This window comes from Chanos chanos, chromosome 3, assembly GCF_902362185.1.
Source record: "Chanos chanos chromosome 3, fChaCha1.1, whole genome shotgun sequence".
Lineage (NCBI taxonomy): Eukaryota > Metazoa > Chordata > Actinopteri > Gonorynchiformes > Chanidae > Chanos > Chanos chanos.
This window is the reverse complement of record NC_044497.1, coordinates 39,678,154-39,700,755: the sequence shown is the minus strand read 5'-3', so window position 1 is coordinate 39,700,755 and position 22,602 is coordinate 39,678,154. Positions and strand designations below refer to the sequence as shown.

At 38.0% G+C, this 22,602-nt stretch overlaps 1 protein-coding gene across 1 annotated transcript; it reads right to left on the bottom strand.

The window, feature by feature from the left end:
• Positions 1-553: 553 nt before the first annotated feature.
• tbx5a (T-box transcription factor 5a) lies at positions 554-17,333 on the bottom strand. Its single transcript, XM_030769249.1, has 8 exons — positions 17,190-17,333; positions 16,533-16,627; positions 14,142-14,261; positions 12,631-12,778; positions 8,625-8,777; positions 3,285-3,376; positions 1,317-1,546; positions 554-1,140 (listed from the first exon to the last, which is right to left on the bottom strand). The coding sequence occupies exons 1-8, from the start codon at positions 17,331-17,333 to the stop codon at positions 554-556; spliced, it is 1,569 nt and encodes a 522-aa protein (XP_030625109.1).
• Positions 17,334-22,602: the final 5,269 nt, after the last annotated feature.

Genomic DNA, 22,602 nt, shown 5'->3' with positions numbered 1-22,602 from the left:
ACAAGGGACCTCACAGAATTGTGTGAATCACGTTGAGAATTCCAACTCTTAATGACTTATAAATGTACAACAATTTTCATAGTTATGCAATACAAAGACAAAAAAACGTAAAATATAGGCATAACACAATCACTTAGATGAAGAATTGCTATAAAACTTATGGACTAACAAAGTTAGTTTGCTGACAACATTTTGGACAGTCCTGTACTTTATTCCTGCATTCTGCATTCCAAAAGCAAAAGAAAAAAAATAGAAAGAACTTTTCACTCAAGCCCTGATGTACAGCATTTAACCTTTTTAAATTTGTTCATGCTCCAGTATTGTCATCTACCTGGTCAAACAATCTTAGCAAGCAGTTCCTGACTCCCAGAGCAATGTCAAACTGCAAAGACATTCTTGGGTCTTTTAGCCTATTAAACTTGCTAATAACTGTACTAAATGTACTTAAGGGTCTTGACCAATCATGTCATGAGAAGGCATATAAATACACACATTTACTTCAGCTCCAGTACCTGTTCCAGACCTTGCCAAAACCTTTTCTGTAAGAGGCCAATTAACTGCTCTCATTCCATTCAGGCATGATGCTTACACTGTGCACTGGGTGATACTGGTGTGGAGACAGAGTACGGGGTATGCCATGGGAATACAAGTATTCATTGCTCTGCAGGCTGGCACTTGGGGACTGGATTCCTGCACCAGGGCTGCACTGCCTGCCAAGTGTCTGGTGGGACATGGAGCTTTGATACATAGCATGGGCATCACCCAGCTGTGGAGAGGTATGTCCTGTTACCCCGCTTAGTCTGGACACCAGTGGTCCGGACGTGAAGTGGGCAGAGAAATGTTGGTATGGCAGTCGCTCCATTGGTTGCATGGTTGTCACAGAGCAGCTGCCATAGGGTGAAACACCTGCCCATGTGTTGCAGCTGATATCCTCCAGGCTTGGGACTGGTTCAGCGGCTTGTGAGGCAGTGGCATACATGCAAGCCTGTCGCTGACCTGACTCCGTTCTGTAGGGGGTGCCAGGTAGGCCCAAGGACTGTGGGTAGCTGACTGTCCGGTAGTAATGGTCATCTTCACTGGAGGAGCTCTCCATGTACGCTTTTTTGTATGTGTGATCACCTGCATGACAGTCGTCCTCAACTGAGTAAACAGATGGAAAACAACAGTCAAAACAATAAAAGCATCATATCTTTCATATTCTTGGACCTGTTTTTTTTTCCAGTGGTGTAATCCTCATATTATGGTGCAGTGAGCCTGCACGATAATAGCTACTGTACAATTTACTGTACAATTTTACTGGAACCAAGTGAACCCACCTTTTCGCTTTATGCAGTGATAATCTTGACTGTGTTCATGGGGTAGAGGATAAGAGCCAGATTGGGGCAGCATGTCCTGGGAGGTGCCAGTGACTCCATTCTCACATGAGTATTGAGAGGTCATGCTACTAGCTGTAGAAATCCCTTGGACATCTCCACTGAATGGACTCTGGCTGGTGCCAACTCGTTGACGCACTGTGCTGCGAGGGACCACTGGGTACTCCTTGGTACTATAAAAAAAGAACCATCTCCCTCACATCATTGATTAACAAGATGCTGCATCATTGTCAACTGCGACTATCCACGTTCAGTGTCGGTGTGGTATTTTTAATTTAGATCGTGGGCCTTAGATGGTAATATATGAAATTTGTATATGGGATCAATGAAAAAGTAAGAATACTCTTTTTGTCTATAATGTTTATGTCGTGAACCCTTTAATAAATGTGCTTTGGTTAAACAGTTTGGTGAACAGTTTCAGTGCACTCAAAAAATTGTGCATTTTTATAGTGATATGTAATATCATACACCACCTGTCATAAAATTTGGAGTCATCAAGCTTTTTGTTAAAAAGAATAACCTTCACCTTTTAGCTCAACCACAAAATGACATATTTCAATAGAAAACTGTTTACATCTCGCCATTTTTCTTTGGAAAAACATCAAAACTTAAGTACCAACCAACAAAAGTAGCACCTTGGGAACAATGATATACCCCACGCTTTTCATACCCTTTTTGTCATGTCGGTGCAGAGGTGTTTAAATTACCTTTGAGGCAAAAGACTTATATACGTGCTTTTCATAATAGCTTGGAAAAATAAAACTCTCAAATTATCATTCATACAGAACCCAATCTTCTCACCAAGGAAGATATTTTGATGAATACGAGGCTGAGTGTAGCAGCTATACCTGAGGTATAAGCGAATAGCTGTTTCATGTTAACAAATCCTTTGCAGGCATTTTTCTTGATTAATTTAAAAGTAATTTAAAAAAAAAGAAAAATCAGCGGACAATATAGAAAAAGGCAACGTGTCCCCACACTTTTAATGAGCAGTGTATGATTTTTATTTAATTTAAGAACTCGCACGCGTTATCACTGAATCGGAATATACAAAAACTCTTTGAGCAGAATTTGGGAAGAGCACTTCAATGAAATGTTGATATCAATTAGTTATCCTGGAGTTCATTAGATAATCTGCTTCTGAGCCTTGACTGAATTCCTTGTTCCGTACAGTGCAATAGCCAAGTTTTAACTCATTTACTATTTCCCGCTCATGTTCAAAAGCCTCTTTTTCTAGTACGGGATGTATTTATTGGCTGCTTGTAGGTCAAAACACCAGATTTTCTGCTTTGAAAATGTGTTTTTCCACACTGTATGAACGCATATTATGACTGTCATCTGGACTGAATAAGGGGAGAGCCATGTGGTCTCTGCTCCCACTGCCTCCATGCGACCACCTCTATCACCGTTACAGACAACTGTGTCCGCGAATAGCGCGGGATTTGCGTGAAACGGAGATGGTATCACAATTTCATGGCCAAGCCAGAGGAACCAAGAGAGAGCGAACAGAGTGGAGACTGGCCCTCAGCCAAGATGTACACTTACATCACAGTTCTTCACAATTTTGGTCTTATGAGAACATTAAATTCTGATGTATCTCGAAGAGGACGATTTTGCCGAATTTACATTGATCACCGGCTCTGTTGGTTATAGTTATAGTGCTTAAAATATAGCTAGTTCTGCCTAAATCCCACACTCATTGAAAGGCTTTCAAGACAGCAAAAGGACTCATGGTCAAAACTTACTGTATCATATGTGTACATCCGTCGTGAAGAATAGCCTGACACAAAATACTTACTGAGTTACTTAATTTTATAACTCAAAACTGTCACAGCGACACTCTGAAATAAGACCAAATGAAAGCGCAGTTCTTGACTAATGAATACAGAATTTTGTAGCGAAGTCATTTACCTTTGCATCCTTGACATGCGGTGGAGCTCCATGTCATCGCTGCCGCGGAAGCCTTTTGCAAAGGGGTTGTTTTCGATTTTTAGCTGAGTTATCTGCAACATAACAAACCCACAGCATACATACAACAGCTCTTATTTTGAAATGTCTGTACAGGGATTTGTGTGTATTATTAAAACTGTTAGGCGTACTGGCCATTGAAAACCACTCAAAACAACACATTTTGTGGTCTTTCTATTGGTGAAGGATATAACAGTACAACATATAGCGTTTGTACGCAATACAAGTATTTTCATAATTTGGTGCTCCTGGCAAAATGTATCATAGGGTACCAAAGAGTATCATTGCCAATTGCATAAGCCTTTAATATTTAATTGTAAATATAGGCCTATTCACTGTAAAATATTCTGACAGAGAATAAAATGAATGCCACCCTTTTCTAAATGGAAAAAGGACAAATTCTCCTTGAGGTTTATTACAGCTGTGGCAGGCTGGATGAAATACGGTGAGCGTCTACACGCACTGTGGTCTGTTTAATGTGAAGCAGAAATATAGAAACAGCTGAGTACTACAAAAGGCATGGCCGAAGGTCTATATTATATTCAGAATCCAGCTTTACTTTTCAACGCTTGCCTTCAACTGCAGCCAATTTCCCTCCTGTTCGAGCTTTCCTAAGTAGATCAGTGTAGCATACTATGTTTGTAGGTACATGGAGTTAATTGCATGCTCAAGGCACACTACCCCTACTTCCGTCGTTACCATACCCTGACAGACTTTATATTAGTTTGTCTGTTTTCGTGTTTCACCCGATTCCAACCAGTAATTTCTCCGGTGTGTTCCTTTGTGCTCTAGAAGTTTCTCTTAGGTCTCTGTGGGCTACTGAAGTGCCAGGAATGCAATTCAATCAATAAATGAATTAATGCATGGACTCTCACTGCATTAGAAGCTTTCAGTTACTTAACAGTTTAAGTTTGGTCTCATATGCATTCGTTTATCAGACGCAGATAGGTAGAGCGATTTACAAAAAGGTCATACATATTTATTTCAGAATGTAAGAAATAAAACAGCTTATTAAAATATAAAAAAAAATTCCGTGTTGGTCCCCAGTTTAAACTGGGTAAAACTTTCACTGAAATGCTTCGTTTATGTTAATCTATAATCGCCTCATACTTACTTGTAGTGGACGATAGATTGGGATGAGAGCAGAATAAGTTAAGGTTCGGATATTTGTTATCTGTTTGTGTTTATCTGCCAATAATAATATTTTTATAATAATAGTAGTAACAACAACAACAATAATAATAATAACAATAACCACAACAACAATAAAAAAAATAAATAATGTGTGAAAGCTAAAAATTTTAGCCTATGCTGAGGGTTAACACAAGATTTGAAGGGACAGGCATTTTGAAACCAGACAAATGTCGCTGTACGAATACTGTTCATTAGAGTCGGGTGATCACAGACCAGCAACGACATCAACAATGAGGCTTTGAATAAAGCACGTTCCCTTTGGCAGGTTATTAGTTGGCGGCTGTGTTGTGTTTTCCAACAAGATGTGAACTTTGACTGCGGGTTGGCTCTCACTCGAGCCCGGGACCTTGTAAAAGATCTCCTTTTTGAGACTAGCGCACTCTGGAACTCCCGTAACGCGCCGTAAGCTTGGCATATGGCCTATTTATCTTATTTTTCTTAGACTACTAAAGTATTTGACAAAGGACATGTACTGTTTTAATTCGTGCTGTGGCCAACAAGGCGCATGTTTCCAGAGATCAGTGTAACAATCAACAATGGCTACGTGAGGAGTAGCAAAAATGATAAGCTTATATTCGAATCTCAACTCTTCTTTATACAGCATTTTTTCTCAGAAATTGCAGCTAGAACATCACCGCTTTACTTGACTGTCGAGTTGTCTGGCAACTAACACTAATATTACTGCTTCTGCTAATACTACTGATGAAGTTACCTGATCTTTACGCGATTTTGTAGGCCTATTATTTATGGATAAATCTCTCCGTGTTCCTTTTTTGTTGTGTAACTTCATGACGTAGTCATATTGTAATCTTGTAAAAAGCCAAAATAATGATGAAGTTACTCATACGTCTACTTCTTCTTCTTCTTCTTCTTCTTCTTCTTCTTCTTCTTCTTCTTCTTCCCGCTTTTCCGAATATTGCCTACTCATCTTACAATTTTGAAAGTAGATCTACAAAGCTTGGTGTTGAGTTAGGGCTATAGTATTCTTTTTCCAGATTGTTTGGTTCATCAAATTATTTCTTAGATATTGATTTTATACCGTTGAATAGATGGAACGTTCCTAATCTACGCTCCTATTGTTAACGACCAATTTTTTCCCCATCATTTCCCATACAAATTGTCTATAGGTTTAATTCTTACATATTTACAGATAAAAGTCTATCACTGTATAATAATAATCCATGACTAACTTTGGTACAGTGACAACGTTTAGGCTAACAACTACTAAAAGCTACAAATGGGCCATGCAACAAATGTTAAACTATGTACTGTGCAGTTTATGAGACCATTAATCTATAGTGAGAAATTCAATCGTCTCAAACCAATTTTAAGTTTGCGATCAAACCTTGTTTTCTATCATATGTTTTCTGTCGCGTAACTGGCTTCATATGAAGTGAATAGTCTTCGGCATTCTTAAATTTTTTTTCTAAGTTTCAGTTCCAAAACCTAAGTTACTATAATTTCTCTCGGCGAATCCGTCAATTAACACACTGCATATAATTAATGTTTCCCAGAGAACCCCAGCCAGTTGGATTTCCGGCACTGAGCGGCAATAGGAATTTTCATTGGTGAATGAAACATTGCCGGTTGACACCCCTTTCCATTCACAACCTCTTAAGCTCACATTAAGACCTGACACCACTGTAGTTAAAATACGGATGTGGAACAGACACAGGCCTTATTTGCTGAAAACGTGGCACAAATCAGATTTGACAAAGTAATTCAGTGGAAGGTCAAGTCTGTACTCCATTTGCATTAATGAAACCACCCTTTCTCTGCTGATATATGATACATTGTTACAGAACAAACTCTTACAATCAATTACAATCAATTTACTTAATTTATTAAATATACAGTAGATACGGTGCAATGGCGAGTGAAGCCTGTTGCAATTATAAGGCACAAAACTGAAGATAGGCCTTGTCTTTCGGTTGCTTTGAGAATGGGGAGTTTTCCCTTTACTTCGAGTAAAAAGTAACTTAAAATTTAACAACAGCAACATAGGATACAATCAGTTTCTTAAGACAAATTAATTTCGCACCTCTATTCCATTTGTAAACATATGGAATAAAAGCGGGCTAAATGATTTTCGGGTACATGAGGGCATCGATTGAACTTGATCGGTATTGATCGAAATAATGTTCACAGCGGGGTTCAGAGAATAACTGGGGGGATGATGTTTTTTGGGGGGCTACTGAACTATCTGTTCTGCGCTACGCAGTCTGGCATGCACGTATTTTGGATTTGAGAATTACATATGGGTTAGTGAGTAATATTTGACATCGTATCGTCAGAGCTAAAGCGTCCGCTCAAAACAGGCTATATGTTACCATGCCCGCTCTCCGATTTATATGCCAAGGACAAAATAGTATATATAAACAGGGACAGTTTAAGTTCCACCTTACTGTTATTTTACCAGATCAGTTCTATTCAAATTCGCATAGTCCTTCAGAAGTGCATCCACTGCTATAATCTGTATTTTCGCACACACAAAGGAAATACAGACTGTTTCACAAGTTTTTTTCCATAGCGACTTGTTTGCCTGACCGTAAAAAATCACGGCCAACAAGCCAAACGCGACGCGTTCAAGGCTAGATTTAAACAAAGCAGACAAAAAAATTAATGCAAAGCTTTGCATAGTCCCTTTCCCTTGAAGAGGTTTCCAAATATTGGGGGTTTGGATGCAAAAATTAAGTAAATCCACACTCTGTTGCGAATTCTTTACATTTCCAGACCATTGGAACAACATCTACGAAACGTTTGGCTGTATATAGAAAAATCTGAATGTATGTAAAATTAAAATGCATCGGTATCTTAGGTGATGTACCCGCTTGAACATTGATGTGGTTGCATCACTGGCCATTCAGCATGATTATATTACATCGCGCATGGTTTGTAATCATGTTGTGTTATGATTATCAATATTTCAGCTTGCATTTTGAAATCACAAATAAAAGTTCCCAATAAACCAATTGTCTATTACTACAATTGGAAGTTTTGCACAACATACTCATAAAAATATCAAATAAAAATGAATAAGCTGCTAAATAAATTAAAAGAATATAAACGTCACATTTTGCACGTAAGTTTACATTTTTGTCTGTTTGTGTATTCTACGAACATTTTAGCAGATAGTTATAGTTTAGATGTCTTACAGTCAGCTTTCAAAAAAGGAAGGACAGAAAGAAATGCAAAACCAATTTTCAGAAAACGTACGTTTTTTAAAACTTAAAATAAAAAGAGAGATTTGTTAGATGGTCTTGTAAAACGGGCTATTATGGAAACCTCTATTTCCAAATGAAGTCTGGTGCTAACCACTCACCGCTACTTTCGTCTTTCTTTTGGGATTCGGACGCAAATAATTTGAAAAGCACATATTATCGATGAAGTTCGTTAGCTTGCATAGGTTTAATCGTCACCAAGTAAACTAATTCGTTCATGAATAAAAGTTGCAAATTTTTGTTTTTCCAAGAACCCCCGTTACAATTCACTATGCTTTTTTGTATACATACATAACTTATACAAACGAAGGCCATTTTGTTAGGCCTTGGTATACTGCCATGAATTCATAACCCTCACTAAATCAGAAGTACTAAGGAGTCTCTCAACATTCGGTGTTTCTTTGCGTAGTAATCGGAAATGCAGCTCCCTCCCCAAACCACTGACATCTGTCAGTAGCAGTGTCATATCAGTAATTACCAGACAGTTACCAGTCCAAGTAATCTGTTTCACTTCACTGGAATGTCATTACATTCAGTTCATTGCTGATGACATCAGTTCATTACATCAAACCTCAGTGATAGCTGAAAAGCAGTTTAGGATGAAAACCAAGCCGAAATCATCATCAGACACCCCTTACCAATACATCAGAATTATATGTATAACATTTTCTTTTCTTTTTTTAATCTCAAAATATCTGTATTTCAAAGAACTCACTGGGCTACTTTTCCAGGAGGCTAGATGCAGAACATATCAATAGGTTAAATTAAAATGGGGAAAAAACAGCTTAAGGCTGCATCAAAAGTTCATGCCTTTATAATGCCTTTATAAGATATAATGAATTTTTTTTAGTACTGTAAGTGATCTTACCTTATGATTTTGGTATGATGTAACAGCAATAAAAGCGGTTTCAGGGAACACATGGGTGCAGAATGCTGTGTTTTTCGACCCAAATCCATTATTTTCATCTGCCTTGACAATGTGGATTCTAGGTTGATATTTATGCATGGAGTTGAGAATAATCTAGAAGAGAATTCACCAGTCATTTGTTATTGTTCAAACTCCAATGACACCAGTTACTGTACATTCATTTTATATATTGTGCAACATGTTTTATTACTAATTAGACATTATGTGCAATGGGAGCATAACATAGCAAAATGTGATCACCAGAGACTTAAAGAAAGAAAATCAAATAATCAAAGATCCAACACCAATCTCTCTGCTGTAAATGAACCACTCTACAATAATGAAAAGACAACAAAACTTATATTTACTGACCAAGAGTTCCAATATATTTTGACAACACAGATACCCCTAAGGCACTCTGAATCTAAGCTTTTGATTCGTACTGAATTATCTACCAGAGAGAAAACAAACAATATAAATAAATCAGGTCTTGTACAAATTGATATTTTTCCCTACGTGACATTTGAACACCTTCCATTTCCCTGCTCTCCGTTCTTTACTCTCTCTCTCTTCGACCCCCTCTGACCTGTTTTGAGTAGAATAGTCAGCACTTCTGCGGTTTAGCCTGGCGACATAAAGACGCTGTCCACTTGGTTGAACTTGAGCCCTTCACTCTTCTCTTGGGGCCCTGTCATCCAGCAGCCTAAGCCTAATTACACTGACAGACTAGGGAGTCACAGTCTTCAGTAATGGCTTTTAATTTCACTAAGTCTAATAAAATGCAAAGATAACAAACTATTTTTACTTGTTTCTACATGATGACCAGACTAAGGGATGTTTTATTCTCAGAGATTGTTGCACTACTCACATCACACTGTGCTGCGTTTAGCCTGCTACTTGACTATTGATTTCAAAGGTCAGTTTGATATGAATGAGAGTGAGACCACCAGAATGGTGAAAAAGTAATGTTTTGTCAATTCACCATATCACACACTGCTTCAGGGTCAAAAATAGATTATGTGTTTGGAGGCACCTGGAGTTGAAAATAGTCATATTTTAATTAGCCATATCTATCTGAACAGTTAGTGTGGGCTACTTTAAATAAAGTTAGTTAAATAAAGGTAGTTTCGTCATATTAAATAAAACAGCAAGAAATTCATCTTAGTTCTGTGATCCTGCCTTCAGTAGTCACTTGTATGTCTTTGTAAGTTGTGATCTTATACTAATGTTATACTTGAGAATATTTACACAGTTCTACAGACTAGTGACAAGGACAATACTAACAATGGGATCATCATTCAGTGAGTTTTCTGGGATCTGTTCCAATTGAACTAGTACAAGTTTTATTTTATTTATTATTATTATTTTTTATTTTATTTTATTTTTTTTTTTTACAAAATTTAAAATTTAAGCACAGTGACACAGCCCACTCCCTTGTCCATGGTATTAGTCTCCATTTTGTTATCTATGCTGAAGGCCAGAGAAAGTTTGTATATAGTGAATGGTTACACATAAGTTGTTTTACTGATCATCCAAAAAATGAGTAAGAATAACTTCTGAATTGCATTGTTTGCTTTACTTCTTCTACATTGTGACAGATTTACTTGGATGCTATTGAATGACAAAAATATTTTTATGAGGTGCCTGTGGTTCAGGGGAAAAATATGTTTCAACTGATATTTGAACTGCTCCAGAAACTGTAAGTAAATTTTTAAGTCTGTGCATCTGTAGCATATGTACCTACAGTACTTAAGATAGATTTAAAACAGCTCAGCATTACACTGAGTTGTCTCTGACACTATGTGGGGCACATTGGAATATTTGAAATCTATGTGACCATCAGACATGGGACGGTTTTCCCAGCATGCTTGTGAGAGGGACCACCCACTATGAGTACTGCATTCATCTACTCTCAGTGCCCTATTGCACTGCATCTCCATTTGCCCTGGCTCTGTATGATAGTTTTTAATGATAGTGAGGGATCACCAAGGGTCCTGAACACTTGCCCTTCTCTTTCATGTTCCCGACATCACAGGGATTCTAGAACCCTCGAGATTAACAGTCTTTGTATACCCTCCTCCATTACTCATCTCACACTGTCATTAAAACATAAACAATTTGAAGCACAGTTATCCAAACTCCACCAAGAATGTGTAAGATTATTGAGAGGTTGATGAATGGAGATGGAAAAAAAAGTTCAAAGTTACAGCATGGATGACTTGGTCAGGAACCCTAAAATATTTTTAATGTTGCAAAATTAAAGCAAGGATGTTATCATTATCCCTTGTGGTTAACTGTCTTCTTCTCCAGTGTACAAATTCTGGTGTGATATGTGTTTCAAATATTGTTGCTTTTTCTCTAACATTTTGTTTTGTTTCATGATCAAAAACACTGTCCTTTTTCATGATTTTCTTAATGGATCCATCATGGAGAGTTGCATGATTAGCCCCATCTTTGAGTCTAGTAATCATAAATAGTCCTGAATTTATTTCAACCACCTGAAAGAACAATCTGATGGATTATGATTTTGGTGGAGAACCAGTTCGTCATTTATAAATCCCATGGTGCCCTTCAAGCAAAAATGTGGGCATGCCAGCAACCACTGCAACCAATCAAAAATAAGTTTTGGCCAAAAAATTTAAACACTGATCACATTCCATCTGGGCTCCAATTTCTTTCTGCCAGCTGAGGTTTGGAAGCACAATAAATAGATTAATTTTGAAGTAAAGCCAACAGAATCTTATGATCACATGAAATAGTGACTTAATAGTAACACGGGGCGCTGAATTGTAGCCTCTTGGTCATCGTTGAAGAAAGTTAAAGCAACACAGATTTGAACAAGTCCAGATCTTTGAGGCAACATTCAGCCAGCAGGCTAAAAACAGCTGCAGGTTGTTTCAGCTCATCAAATTGAGCTATGTAGTTAGCAATGTAAATAACCCAACTTGCTCCAAAATAAATCAACAAATCAAACATAACCAGATCCTTCCATATGACCTATAGCTGCATGAGCTGAGGCCATTGGTTATGACTGTAGAATAGTAAACATCCTTGCAGTTAAAGATTGAAGAATGGATACAGTAATTTTAACAGGAAGGCCTATGATAAATGATGGAGTAGAACTGATTCTTATAACCAAAAAGTGGTTATATCAACTTAATCGTTTTATCAACTATTAAAAAAAAGTATATATATATATATATATATATATATAATTTAGGTTCAAGAATCATCCTGTTGAGAACGTTTAGCTTCTTATGTATATGTGTGTGTGTGTGTGTGTGTGTGTGTATGTATAGTGCTTTGTAAATGTAAATGAATGTTTAAAAAATACAGGCCCACAGCCAATTTCACACAACACCTGCGACGTGCTGTAAACCCATGGTACAGGACAACAATGGTTTGCGGTCGAGCAGGCCTACCTCACCAAGGGGAATTACAAACAAATTCACGGCTTTTCAATAATTTGTTCTTTAGTCCTTTAATCCTTAACACTAGGCTAAACACTATTTTACTGAAATTTAATTTATGATCTACTAGTGAACTGTGTCCACATCAGAGACTCTGATAATTATATTTGCTGTTGTTTTGTTATCTTAATGGCCCTATTGTACTTAATTTCTGTTGAGACAACTCTGGCATTTGTCATAGGCACCTGTTTAAAGAGTAGTCTATTATCGTACGCTATTTTGTTGAACAACGACTGGAGATTTCTGACGTTGGGCATCAAAAAGTCTCCCCTTTATCGCAAAGAAAATCATTAAAGTACTGGAGCAACTGATAATCATTTACTGGCTTCGAGGGGCACTCCTACAAAAAAAATGTGTAGGCTATCTCCCTGTTTTCGCAGAAGCACGATGACACCTGACAAGTCACGTATAAATGCTACAGTCCATTTCCCTGTGACGTTCCAATCCACAATATTGGGAAGCATTCCACGAAGTTCAGTGAATAATCTTTCACTTACGTGCCCAAACGGATCAAGATGGTTGTTTGTCAGTTTAAGCTTCTGGAAGGAGACAAGCTGCCGCATCCAATGCGCGCCAGTGGCCGGAGAGTCGGGGTGAACGTAAAGCCTCCCAGGCATTGCTGGCTCTGCTTTCCCCGTCACAGACCTGTGTCAAATTAAAAAAATTCAGCATTTCGCACACAGTAGCTCAGAGTGATCAACCTTTTTAGAATACTCAACCAGTTCCTGTAGTCTGTATCCAAATATCTGCTCATCCACTGTTTCTTTGATTTGATCTTAAACCTATTTGTAAATAGGTTTTTGTTATATATTTTATGGAAATTATAATCATTCACATGATGCAGGGATATATGAGGCAGGTTATGGGCTATTTAATTCTAGAAATTATGCAGGATGGATGTTTCCCTCTGACTTGCACTGCTAGCACATGTAACCTACAGGTATTTTAGTTCGATAAACTTTCACATGTGATTGTGACCTCCTAGTTTTGAGAGCAGACGAAACAGAAGTTGACTAAAATCACCAGCATTTGCACCGAATAAGACGACTTCAGTGGTGTTGGCATGCAGCAACTGACAACCACGGACAACAAAATGGAAGTCTCAAAAAAGTTTACAACTAGGAGCTTATAAATAAACAATACATTGTGAAACAGAGCTCTTTTGTTCGCAGGCCTGTTGACTGCTGGGAAGTGAGATGGAGGTATAGACGTGAGTTAAGATAAGTGTTCAAATATATCCTATTTTGATTCTCCGGCAATAAGCACATATCGAAAGCAGGCTTCGACATTCGATCTATCCACTTTTCTTTTGTTTGGACAGAATTTGTCAAGAAATTCCGCCAGACTCTAAAGAGTCACACGTTTGTCCTCGGTATATAACCTGTTGAGGCGTATCCACAATACGGGTAAACAAGAATTGACTTGCTTTAAATCAGAATGTGTAAACACTGTGCGATTTATAGGGCTAGTCGTTATGTAACAATTGCAGATAAAACACATGTTAAAGTTGGAGCTTTTTTAACGAATTTGGATACATTTTTCAAACACTCGTTGGGAAGGCATTTATTTGTCTGCTGCTTGTCAGGTGGGACAGTCCACAAGTGATTCCCCTTAACTACTCCGAGTATATACATAATAGTAGTACTGTTCATAAACGAACAGACGTTCAAGGTATAGAGTACATAACGATAAATGTGCTCATTGTCTCGGATTTAGAAAACTACCTGTTTGGTATTTTCTCTAGTGAACCACTTGGCATTTCATTGACTGGTAGCCTGTTTTCGCTTGTGAAGTATGTAGCTACGTAAACAATGTGACTAATAGTCTTATTGCGAAATTCATTAGATCACAAGGGCATCAAGCCTGACAGTCTCGCTCTTGTAAAGCATTCTCTTGCATCATGAAATCACTTCTTAAGAACAATATCATTAGGCTACACAGTGTTACTAATTGTTGCACAGATTACTTTCAAAATTGCAACAGAGGTAGCTATTGTTGTCTCACGAACCATTTATTGTCGGCGAATTTATAGCGGTGGTCATCTGCTGGCACTACATCCATCAGGAGAATGTATTTCGTTTTGGGATTTAGTCCAGTGACCTTCACTTTGAAGCTTGGGAACATTCGCCTGTGGATGAAGTAGAAACATCGTTACGGCGATTCCAGACATAGTTGGTTGTTGACAATTATTTAAAACAATAATACCGTATTCCTAGGAATAACATATTATATGGCTGTGCAGTAGCATCTACGTTAGTTTTGTCTCCTGATGAATTAAATTTTTTCTCACTGTGTGAATCCCGAGCTTAGTCTTACTTACACTGACAGCGTACTTATACTTCACAGACGAAAACGTTTCTTGTAGGTGTACTCACTGAATAATACATTTGGAAGACCTAGCAAATTTCAGTTGATGACAAAAAAAATACGGAGAACGCCACTAGCTTCTGAATATACTGAAATTTCATTTCAGATATTTTGTTAGATGCATGTTTTAGGCAGCAAACGGGATGCATTTTATTCACCAAAGACTGTGGCAAAAACAATGTCAAAAAACAGCACAGAGGGTGAAAACATGGTTTATAAAGGGTAGGAAAGTGTTTTAATCTAGACTAAGACACAGAATATACATCCATATAGCCTACATAGCTTCCAATGCTGAACGTTGAGGAAAATTCATCTGAGCGCGCAAGGCAAAGTATTCTGGCATTCATTACACTAGTAAAAGCCTAACAACATTCCCCCTCCAAGTGACACCAAAAGAGAGCATTTCATAAATGGCAGAATATTATGAAAAGAACAATAAACATCAGTTGTTATTACCTGTTATCTAACATCGTATAACCTCTCTACAAACCCATGGTTACTACATAGTTGTTAATCTCTAAACCTACTCTCCATACGAGCGTTTTATTTATTTATTTATTTATTTATTTATTTTCTAACGCAGCATCAAGTGGCTTGAACCCGAGTAATAAAAACATCAAGCCTTCGGGAATTGGTCGGATGAGGTGAGAAGAAATGGCAAATAAGTTTCGCTGAAATTGAAGGGAAAAGAACTGGATATAAAGGCCACTTTATGCAGCTGCGTGAGAAAAAAATGGCAGCTCTCACTGGAAAGCTGTCGAGATGGGACCGTAATTAATAATAAATAGGCTACATGAGACCCACAAGACCATTTGTCAACAAACAACACAGATCACTAGATCACTTACTTTCTGTTACATTCATACCGAGAGTTGCTTATTTGGACGCGGCTGAGTCCGTTTTCCAATCTACAAATGCACGCACGAGGGGCCTATGTATGCATGTGTTCATGCATGATGTGTAGACGTGGGTCTATATATATATATATAGTCTGATCTCCCGTATATAAATCAGCGTTTCACCTCCGTGAAAATGGAAAAAACTGAGACATTTATCTAGTCTGGTTATGTGAATCTAAACAGTTTTGCTGATGTGTTCTACATTAAAATTTCCTGCATGGAAAAATGAAAATAATGGTTACAAGATTTGTGAGAAAATTATTTCGGTACTCAGTAATTGTATTAAACTAAAATAGTCTGCTTATTATGAGTGAAATGCAGTAGGCCAGTAAGTCAGTAGAACAATATTCCCAGTGCAATATTAGTTGTCAGTAAGGTCAGACCTTAACAAACTATCGAATTGCGTTTTAAATGTTATTAATCTATCTCTCATCAAAATACATATCAGACACACAGATATTCCCGTGTGCTTGCATCAGCAGAACGATAGGCATTGGCAGCGACATTTCCCTGTGACGTAAAATTAAAAAAAGTGTTCACTCAAGCCCCCCTTAAACTGTATTGTTTTCGTGACTTTGATGATATCGATTTGATGCTGAAAAACTGCCCTTTCTGGTCAACTGCAAAAAATAGACTACGATTTTTCTCTGATAGTGCAAACAATTGCAAACAGCGTGCCCGGGGTTAATGGTGAGTCAGAACGGTAGAGGGCCTTGTGATGTCTTCTTGATAAATTCTGGGTCAGTGAAATGGTAAGAAACTATGTTCAGGATGTTACAAATCTTCCGCCAGAAGAGCACTGAAACGACGCAAAGATTTTCGACCCTATGGATCCTTAACTACATAGTAAAACCTCCTGTAAATTAACTGTCACAGCCTAAAACACCTCATCGATGTACAATTGAGATAATGAAGAAATAGAGATGATCATTTATTGCATATATCGATAAAGTGAGTTCGCATATTCTTGAATCCGTCTTTGTCCAGACAAACACCTCAGGAAAACACAATCAAATGTCCAATTTGATTTTACCAGGTTTTTATCGGAAAGTCTGTTGAAGGTACTTGGTGTTGTAGAACCATATAGAGTCTGAAATATCCTCCCAAACTGAATAAAAAAACGAAGGACTCACCTCCCTGCTTTGGTGATAATCATTTCGGTCCCAACCTCATGAAATTTTGTCCACAGTTCACGTTCGTGGAGGTAGACCTTTATCCCTTCCATTCCCTTTTAAAAGAAGATTTCCAAATGAGGCATGCCTTTTAGCACTTGTAAGGGTGTCATTTTCTCTACGCATGCTATTGAAAACACATGAAATTGTGTATCTTTAAAAAAAACAAAAACAAATGGTAGACTTACTACATCCTCCATGATGTATAATTCTGTGTTTTATAATGAAGACTGTAATTAATTCTGAAATGTGTTTGACTGAAAAATGTACTGAAAGAAATGACTGCTCAGTGACAACCGGGCCATAAGAATACACAAATATGCCACGACGTATGTGATGTAAGCCCTCACCCTCAGACATTCAAATACAATGTTGTTTATGTCTGCGATTAACGGAGTATGATAGCAAAAACAAAACAAAACATAACAAAACAAAAAATCTGCCAATAATTACACGACAGAGAACACTACCAAACATAACATACGCTTGCCAAATTCGTAGGTGTCATTTTCAATCATATGGCAGGGTAGAATACAAGACTAAAGATGATTACTACTACGGGTCTGCTTAGGAGGCCCAGAGAGGGTCGCACACACATATATAAAGTGTCGCTTTAACCTGTTGGATGTAAGTTGTCTGAGACGACGGAGATTTGCTTGAAGTTCCATTCTGTTTCTCCGGTTTACTTTCGCTGTGTAAATCCTTCGAGTCCGTATCACTTGGAGAATTTTGAAGGCCAAACGCTTCTTTGCTGTCCGCCATGTCAGAGGACCTATTCGCCACTGCTTCAACTGCCAGGCCAAGATGAGAAAAGCATTTCAACATCATATTCTTCCTCCTGACAAGTCTTTGGTTGCCATTGATTAAACTCGTAATGTGTCCACTTTTTAAAACCTCTGAAATACATCAAAGATTCTTAAATGTAATATTTCATACCACATTGTGAAAGACTGGCCGTGTCGTTTGTTTATGGTGAGTTATAGGTTAATGGTAACAACAACTGGGAAAAAAAGGAAAAAAGAAAAAAAAGGGAAAAAAATCGCGAGCAAATCTTTTGTGTGTTTTAAATAACTTACATGAAAGAGACAATAGCATAGACAAACTGTTTTGCAGACTCAACACGCCAACGTTTAGGCCAGAACACTTCACAGTCATGGCCTCCCATTAACAATCTCTTACTTTCAATTATTTTAAAGCATTTGTGGTTTACATTTAGTAAAAAGACACATACATTCGTTCACATTATTTTGCATTCCCCCTTGTCATCGACTGAATTAAAATTTCTAATGCATATGTTAGCACAGATAACTTAAACTTTCAAGATAATTTTGCTTCAGTTTTGCAGCAGCAACAAAAACTATAATAATAATTATTATTAACGGTCCACATTCAAACAGTTTTCTTCATTAAATAGCCTACCCGTCCAAACAAACCTGTTTTTAAGGTGAGAATTTCAAAAACTTTACTACATCTCAAATATTTATATAAAATTAAAATGTTTCAAGTTTTCTTGTAAAGTATTCTACATTCAGGGTCTTGAGATGCTACTGCAACAACTGTTTGATTGATTATGGCTTTCACAACTGCAACGACTATTAGTTTTAGGCTTTTTGCAACGACTGTTAATTTTAGAATTTATATAGCTGATATCGTTGAAGTCGTCAAACTTATACAAACGGAATGAAAAGAATAAAATGACATCTGAATCTTGAAGCTTGGAGGCCGTGAGATATTAAGTGATTATTTTACATTGAGGCCCTGAGCGGACAAGGCTGGCGATTACAATGGCCAAAGCGGACCAGTAATAGTGGAAAGGCGAGGAGATGTGCATGCTGGAAATCGCATTACCTTGTGTTCAGCTGCGAAGCTTTCTGTGTTAAGAGTCCGTAACCAAGTCCAGGTGTTAGAATCTTCCTAAATGCGTTCAAGGGAACTCAGAGTTCCCCTTTAATGCAACATATATTCCAAGACTGTAGCCCGTAGAATTCTTTCCTTTGAATCCATGGATTTCCTCTATGTCCACAGCAAATTTCCTTCCACCAAGCGACATACGTATTTATGCATAAGGATTTGGCATTCAAAATTCGTCTTGAGAGAGGCACGTATTAAGACTCAGTCAGTTTTATATCTTGGTACAGTTTTTCGGTAAACCTACCCTGAGATACACGCATACCATCGTAGTCCTCCAGAAGATCAGGTTTGTCACCGCCTTCCTTTCCTCGCTCCCTTTTTGCGTGTCTCTCGCTCCCTCTCTCCTGCTGCTGCTCTCCGCTGGTCAACCCTTGCGTTGTGCAAAACGGAAGCGCTGATACGAACAACGTAGTGAGTTTGGCCTACTCGCAATGTGGAGAATCTGTGCCTCAACAGCATTGGTCCTCGTCAGAAAAGCTCACCTCCATATCTCCACCCCCTCTCTAAAGCCCCCTCCGCCTTAGAAAAAATCCAATCCTGCTTTTCTGAAGGACCTATTGTAAATGCACCAGTTATCAATACATTGCAGTCTCACATCTATTAGTAGGTGAATTGCTATAATCGTAATGATAACTCCATAGTAGATATTTAGCACCTAAAACAGTGCATATCTTAGAAGTAAGTTACAATTTGAAATAGCTAAATTTATTAACATAGTGCTTCCTACCGTTAAGCCTCCAGAACGTTTAGAAATATTTTAAACGTGATAAATTAGGCCTTATCGCATTTGCCGGTTGTATTTGCAGTGTCTTGTCGCTGTTCGTGGAGAAATTCTAATGTCTGCTAACGTGAGCAACTTGGTGGAGTACTTGTGACAACGCGCAAAACAGCAAGATAAGCCTCAAGATGAAAGCCCCCAGGAACATGATTTCCAAACCATGTGCAAAGCACAAGGACCGCAAAATGTATTAGTTACAAATTGCATTGATAAAATTGTTAACAAACAGAGCCAGGAAGCAGAGAGTGATTCTTATCTAGTGCATCGTCTAAATTTGTTTTCATGAGCTATCTTGGAATGGGTCACAAGGTAAACCGGCATGTTGAGTAGGCACAGACTCGAATTGATAATTGTGGCAAGAGGCATGAGACCAATCAATACTGCCCGGATGAATGTCACTTCAAAGAAATAAATATTATCTGTAGAGATGCTTCAATATTCACTGCAGCGTTTCTGTCAACACAAACAATCTTGAATGCAACTTGTGTGTCACAGTGTTGCAGAGACAATTTTAAAACACAAGTTTAGAATAGAGAGTGTATTTTGTTACAGTTTACTTGTAATTAATCCTCTTTCCTTAAGCCTACAAATTACGTCCAAAAATAAAACTTCTGTGAATAAGCAGCTGGCTTTATTGGGATATTTTATTCTGGCCAAATGCTATACTGGTCAGATTTTTAAAATGTTATTTAATCCCGTGCCAATTAGCAGCAAGCCCCCACCCACTTATTCAAGGCTTTAGCCACATTTTTTGCTCGGACCGCAAGTGAGATGGCTGACCACAGTCTTAAAGCTGTGTTACTACTGTGATATTTGTGATCTGATGGAGTGTATGTTGCAGACGGCAACATATCACTGACATGTCATTTCAAATCCAGATGCAATATGTCTCTCCAAGCAACACGCTCATACACTACAGACTTACATTTCAGTCTGTCCAGGACTCATCTAATGAGACTTACTTATGAAGATGGATCCAATAGAGGACATTCAAAAAAGCATTGGAGAACGCATGACTGATGAATTAATAGCTTCACTCATAACAAGTAAATTTGTCTGAAGCATGCACCACAAATCAAAAAACACTTCTTTGTAGAAGTCTGACTCGTCAAAGCATTGAAAGAGGTCACCTGTGTGGTCTTCAGTGAATGAAACGAAATTTACGCTGAGCGGAGCATAGCATTCGCAACATGGTCACACTTCAACCAATCTCTCCGAGATGAACTGGACTACTAGATGCAGCAATTGATAACATGTAGCAGGGTTTACAAGGAAAAATACTGCACCCTAATGTAGATTTCAAATAATAAAGCAGCAAAAACGCATCGTAAGCTCACCGGCGCCGAGCTCTGAGCTCGAACAGAGATTTGTCATGAACTCCGTATCACTCCTGCCGGAGCCGCAAACATTAGCTCTCTTGTTTCGATGTCTTCAGAGGAAAAATAGTCCATTATCACAGCCAAACAGAGATAGTTTGACGTGGATCTATAACAGAGGTGTGCCGCAAGGAGGGAGAGGAGAAATTAAGTCATGGCCTCAGAATAACATTTGGTAAGTTTTCTCACCATTGACCGAACAACTGGCATGCTGAATAAGGAGTAAGGGGTGAATAGTGTAGTAACATGGCGATAACACATACTAGTAGACGAGGGGTCAACAATACAGTGCTTATCATGGATCTGAAGTCGTAGACTAACCCCGATATACTCAGGCGTCACCTTTTTTGCGTTCACTTTAACCGAACAAAGCAAACTCACTGGGGGGAGAGAGACAGCTGTTATGGGCACCCCTAAATTCATCGCTACTGTTAAATAAATCGGGGAAGTTTTCTTGTAAAATCACTCCTTGCACTGTTCTGTCATTCTGTATTTTGCTTGAATTACTTGTGAATGAAACCACAAGGTGATGTTCTCATTACAGATAGGTCGTCTTTAAAGAATCAAGAGAGTCTTTAAAGAAATGTGTGACTCAAAATATGTCTTCAGTCAACAAATCGAATGTACTGTATAGCATAACACATCACCAGTGCATATCGTGTACCGAGAAAACCACACGAGACTATGAAGATTAATACATTGAAATACTTTTAAAATAAACATGAAAATAAAATAAATATTAAAAAGAAAAAACAGGAAAACGGATTTTCAGCATCGAAACCTTCATTGTCGAAAGGGCTAGCAGACTCTTGATGCATGTTCTGCATCAATATAATCTATGCGAACTCGTGCACTGTTCATTATTACCCATTCCCATCACACAATTGCAGGTAAGTATATAGGCTAAATGCTGTAGGTTGTTTTATTTGTTTGTTTTTGATTTTTTGCAACAAATGTTCTGTGTTCTGTAACGTCCACTTAATTATATCGCAGCTGCAGCACTGATAGGCTACTCTGCACAACTACTACTTCAAAAGTAGCAGCCATCAATTTAAGTGAATACGGACATTAGCAATCTATGCTAATATGACATTAATTTCCATGACTGGTAGTCTATCTCACATCCAGGAATCGCAGATGAACAAGATGCTAGAGGTACAACGATGGTCAAGGTAGGTGGAGAAGTTTTATAAAAAGTGTTATATGATGTACGTATGCCCACTGTATTGAACATGTATCTGTGAGTGTCCATAAAAAGCTATCTACACGCATTTTTTCTTTTCTTTTTTTTTCGTGGAAATGCAGAGCAACAAGAGCAATGTCGTCTTTATCCGACATTATTTGGATTGCAGCTTGTAAAAACAAGGGATGAGGTTAGTGAGTTCAAGAGCAAATGTAGCCTACTTCATTTCTCTCTCAAATATAATTTTTCTTTCCTCTTTTCCAGCGTGACAGTTTATTTCGTGAATGTGAATGCAGCGTTATTTAAAGGAACGTAATCACTTCAAGCTAAAACGACTCTTGTTTTGCGATATAACTGCTAGAGGTATCAATTAAGCAACATTTTTAAATCGTAGTTTATAATTGTCACTGCACCTCTTGGTGTTGGGTTGCTTTATTTTGATACACTCACATTGTAGTACAGGCCTAACTCAGCGAAGGGCAACAGAACGAAATATTTTGAAGTTGAAAATGGAAGGGATGAATGTGCTCGTTTTGAAAAATGCTTACCCAAACAACCAAATCATACAAGAGCTGACGCAACCCGACAGTGTTTTCTGAACAGCGAGGTCTAAATTTGCAGTGGAAACTGTAAAGACAGTATGTTAGTGAAATTGGTACATTTTCTTATCGGAAAAACCTAAACATTAGGTTTCTTTTTGCTGATGACAGCAAAAGGAGTAATGATACTTTCGTTACAGATTCATTAGGACAATGCTTGGCATTTCTTGTCATAAATTTTTGA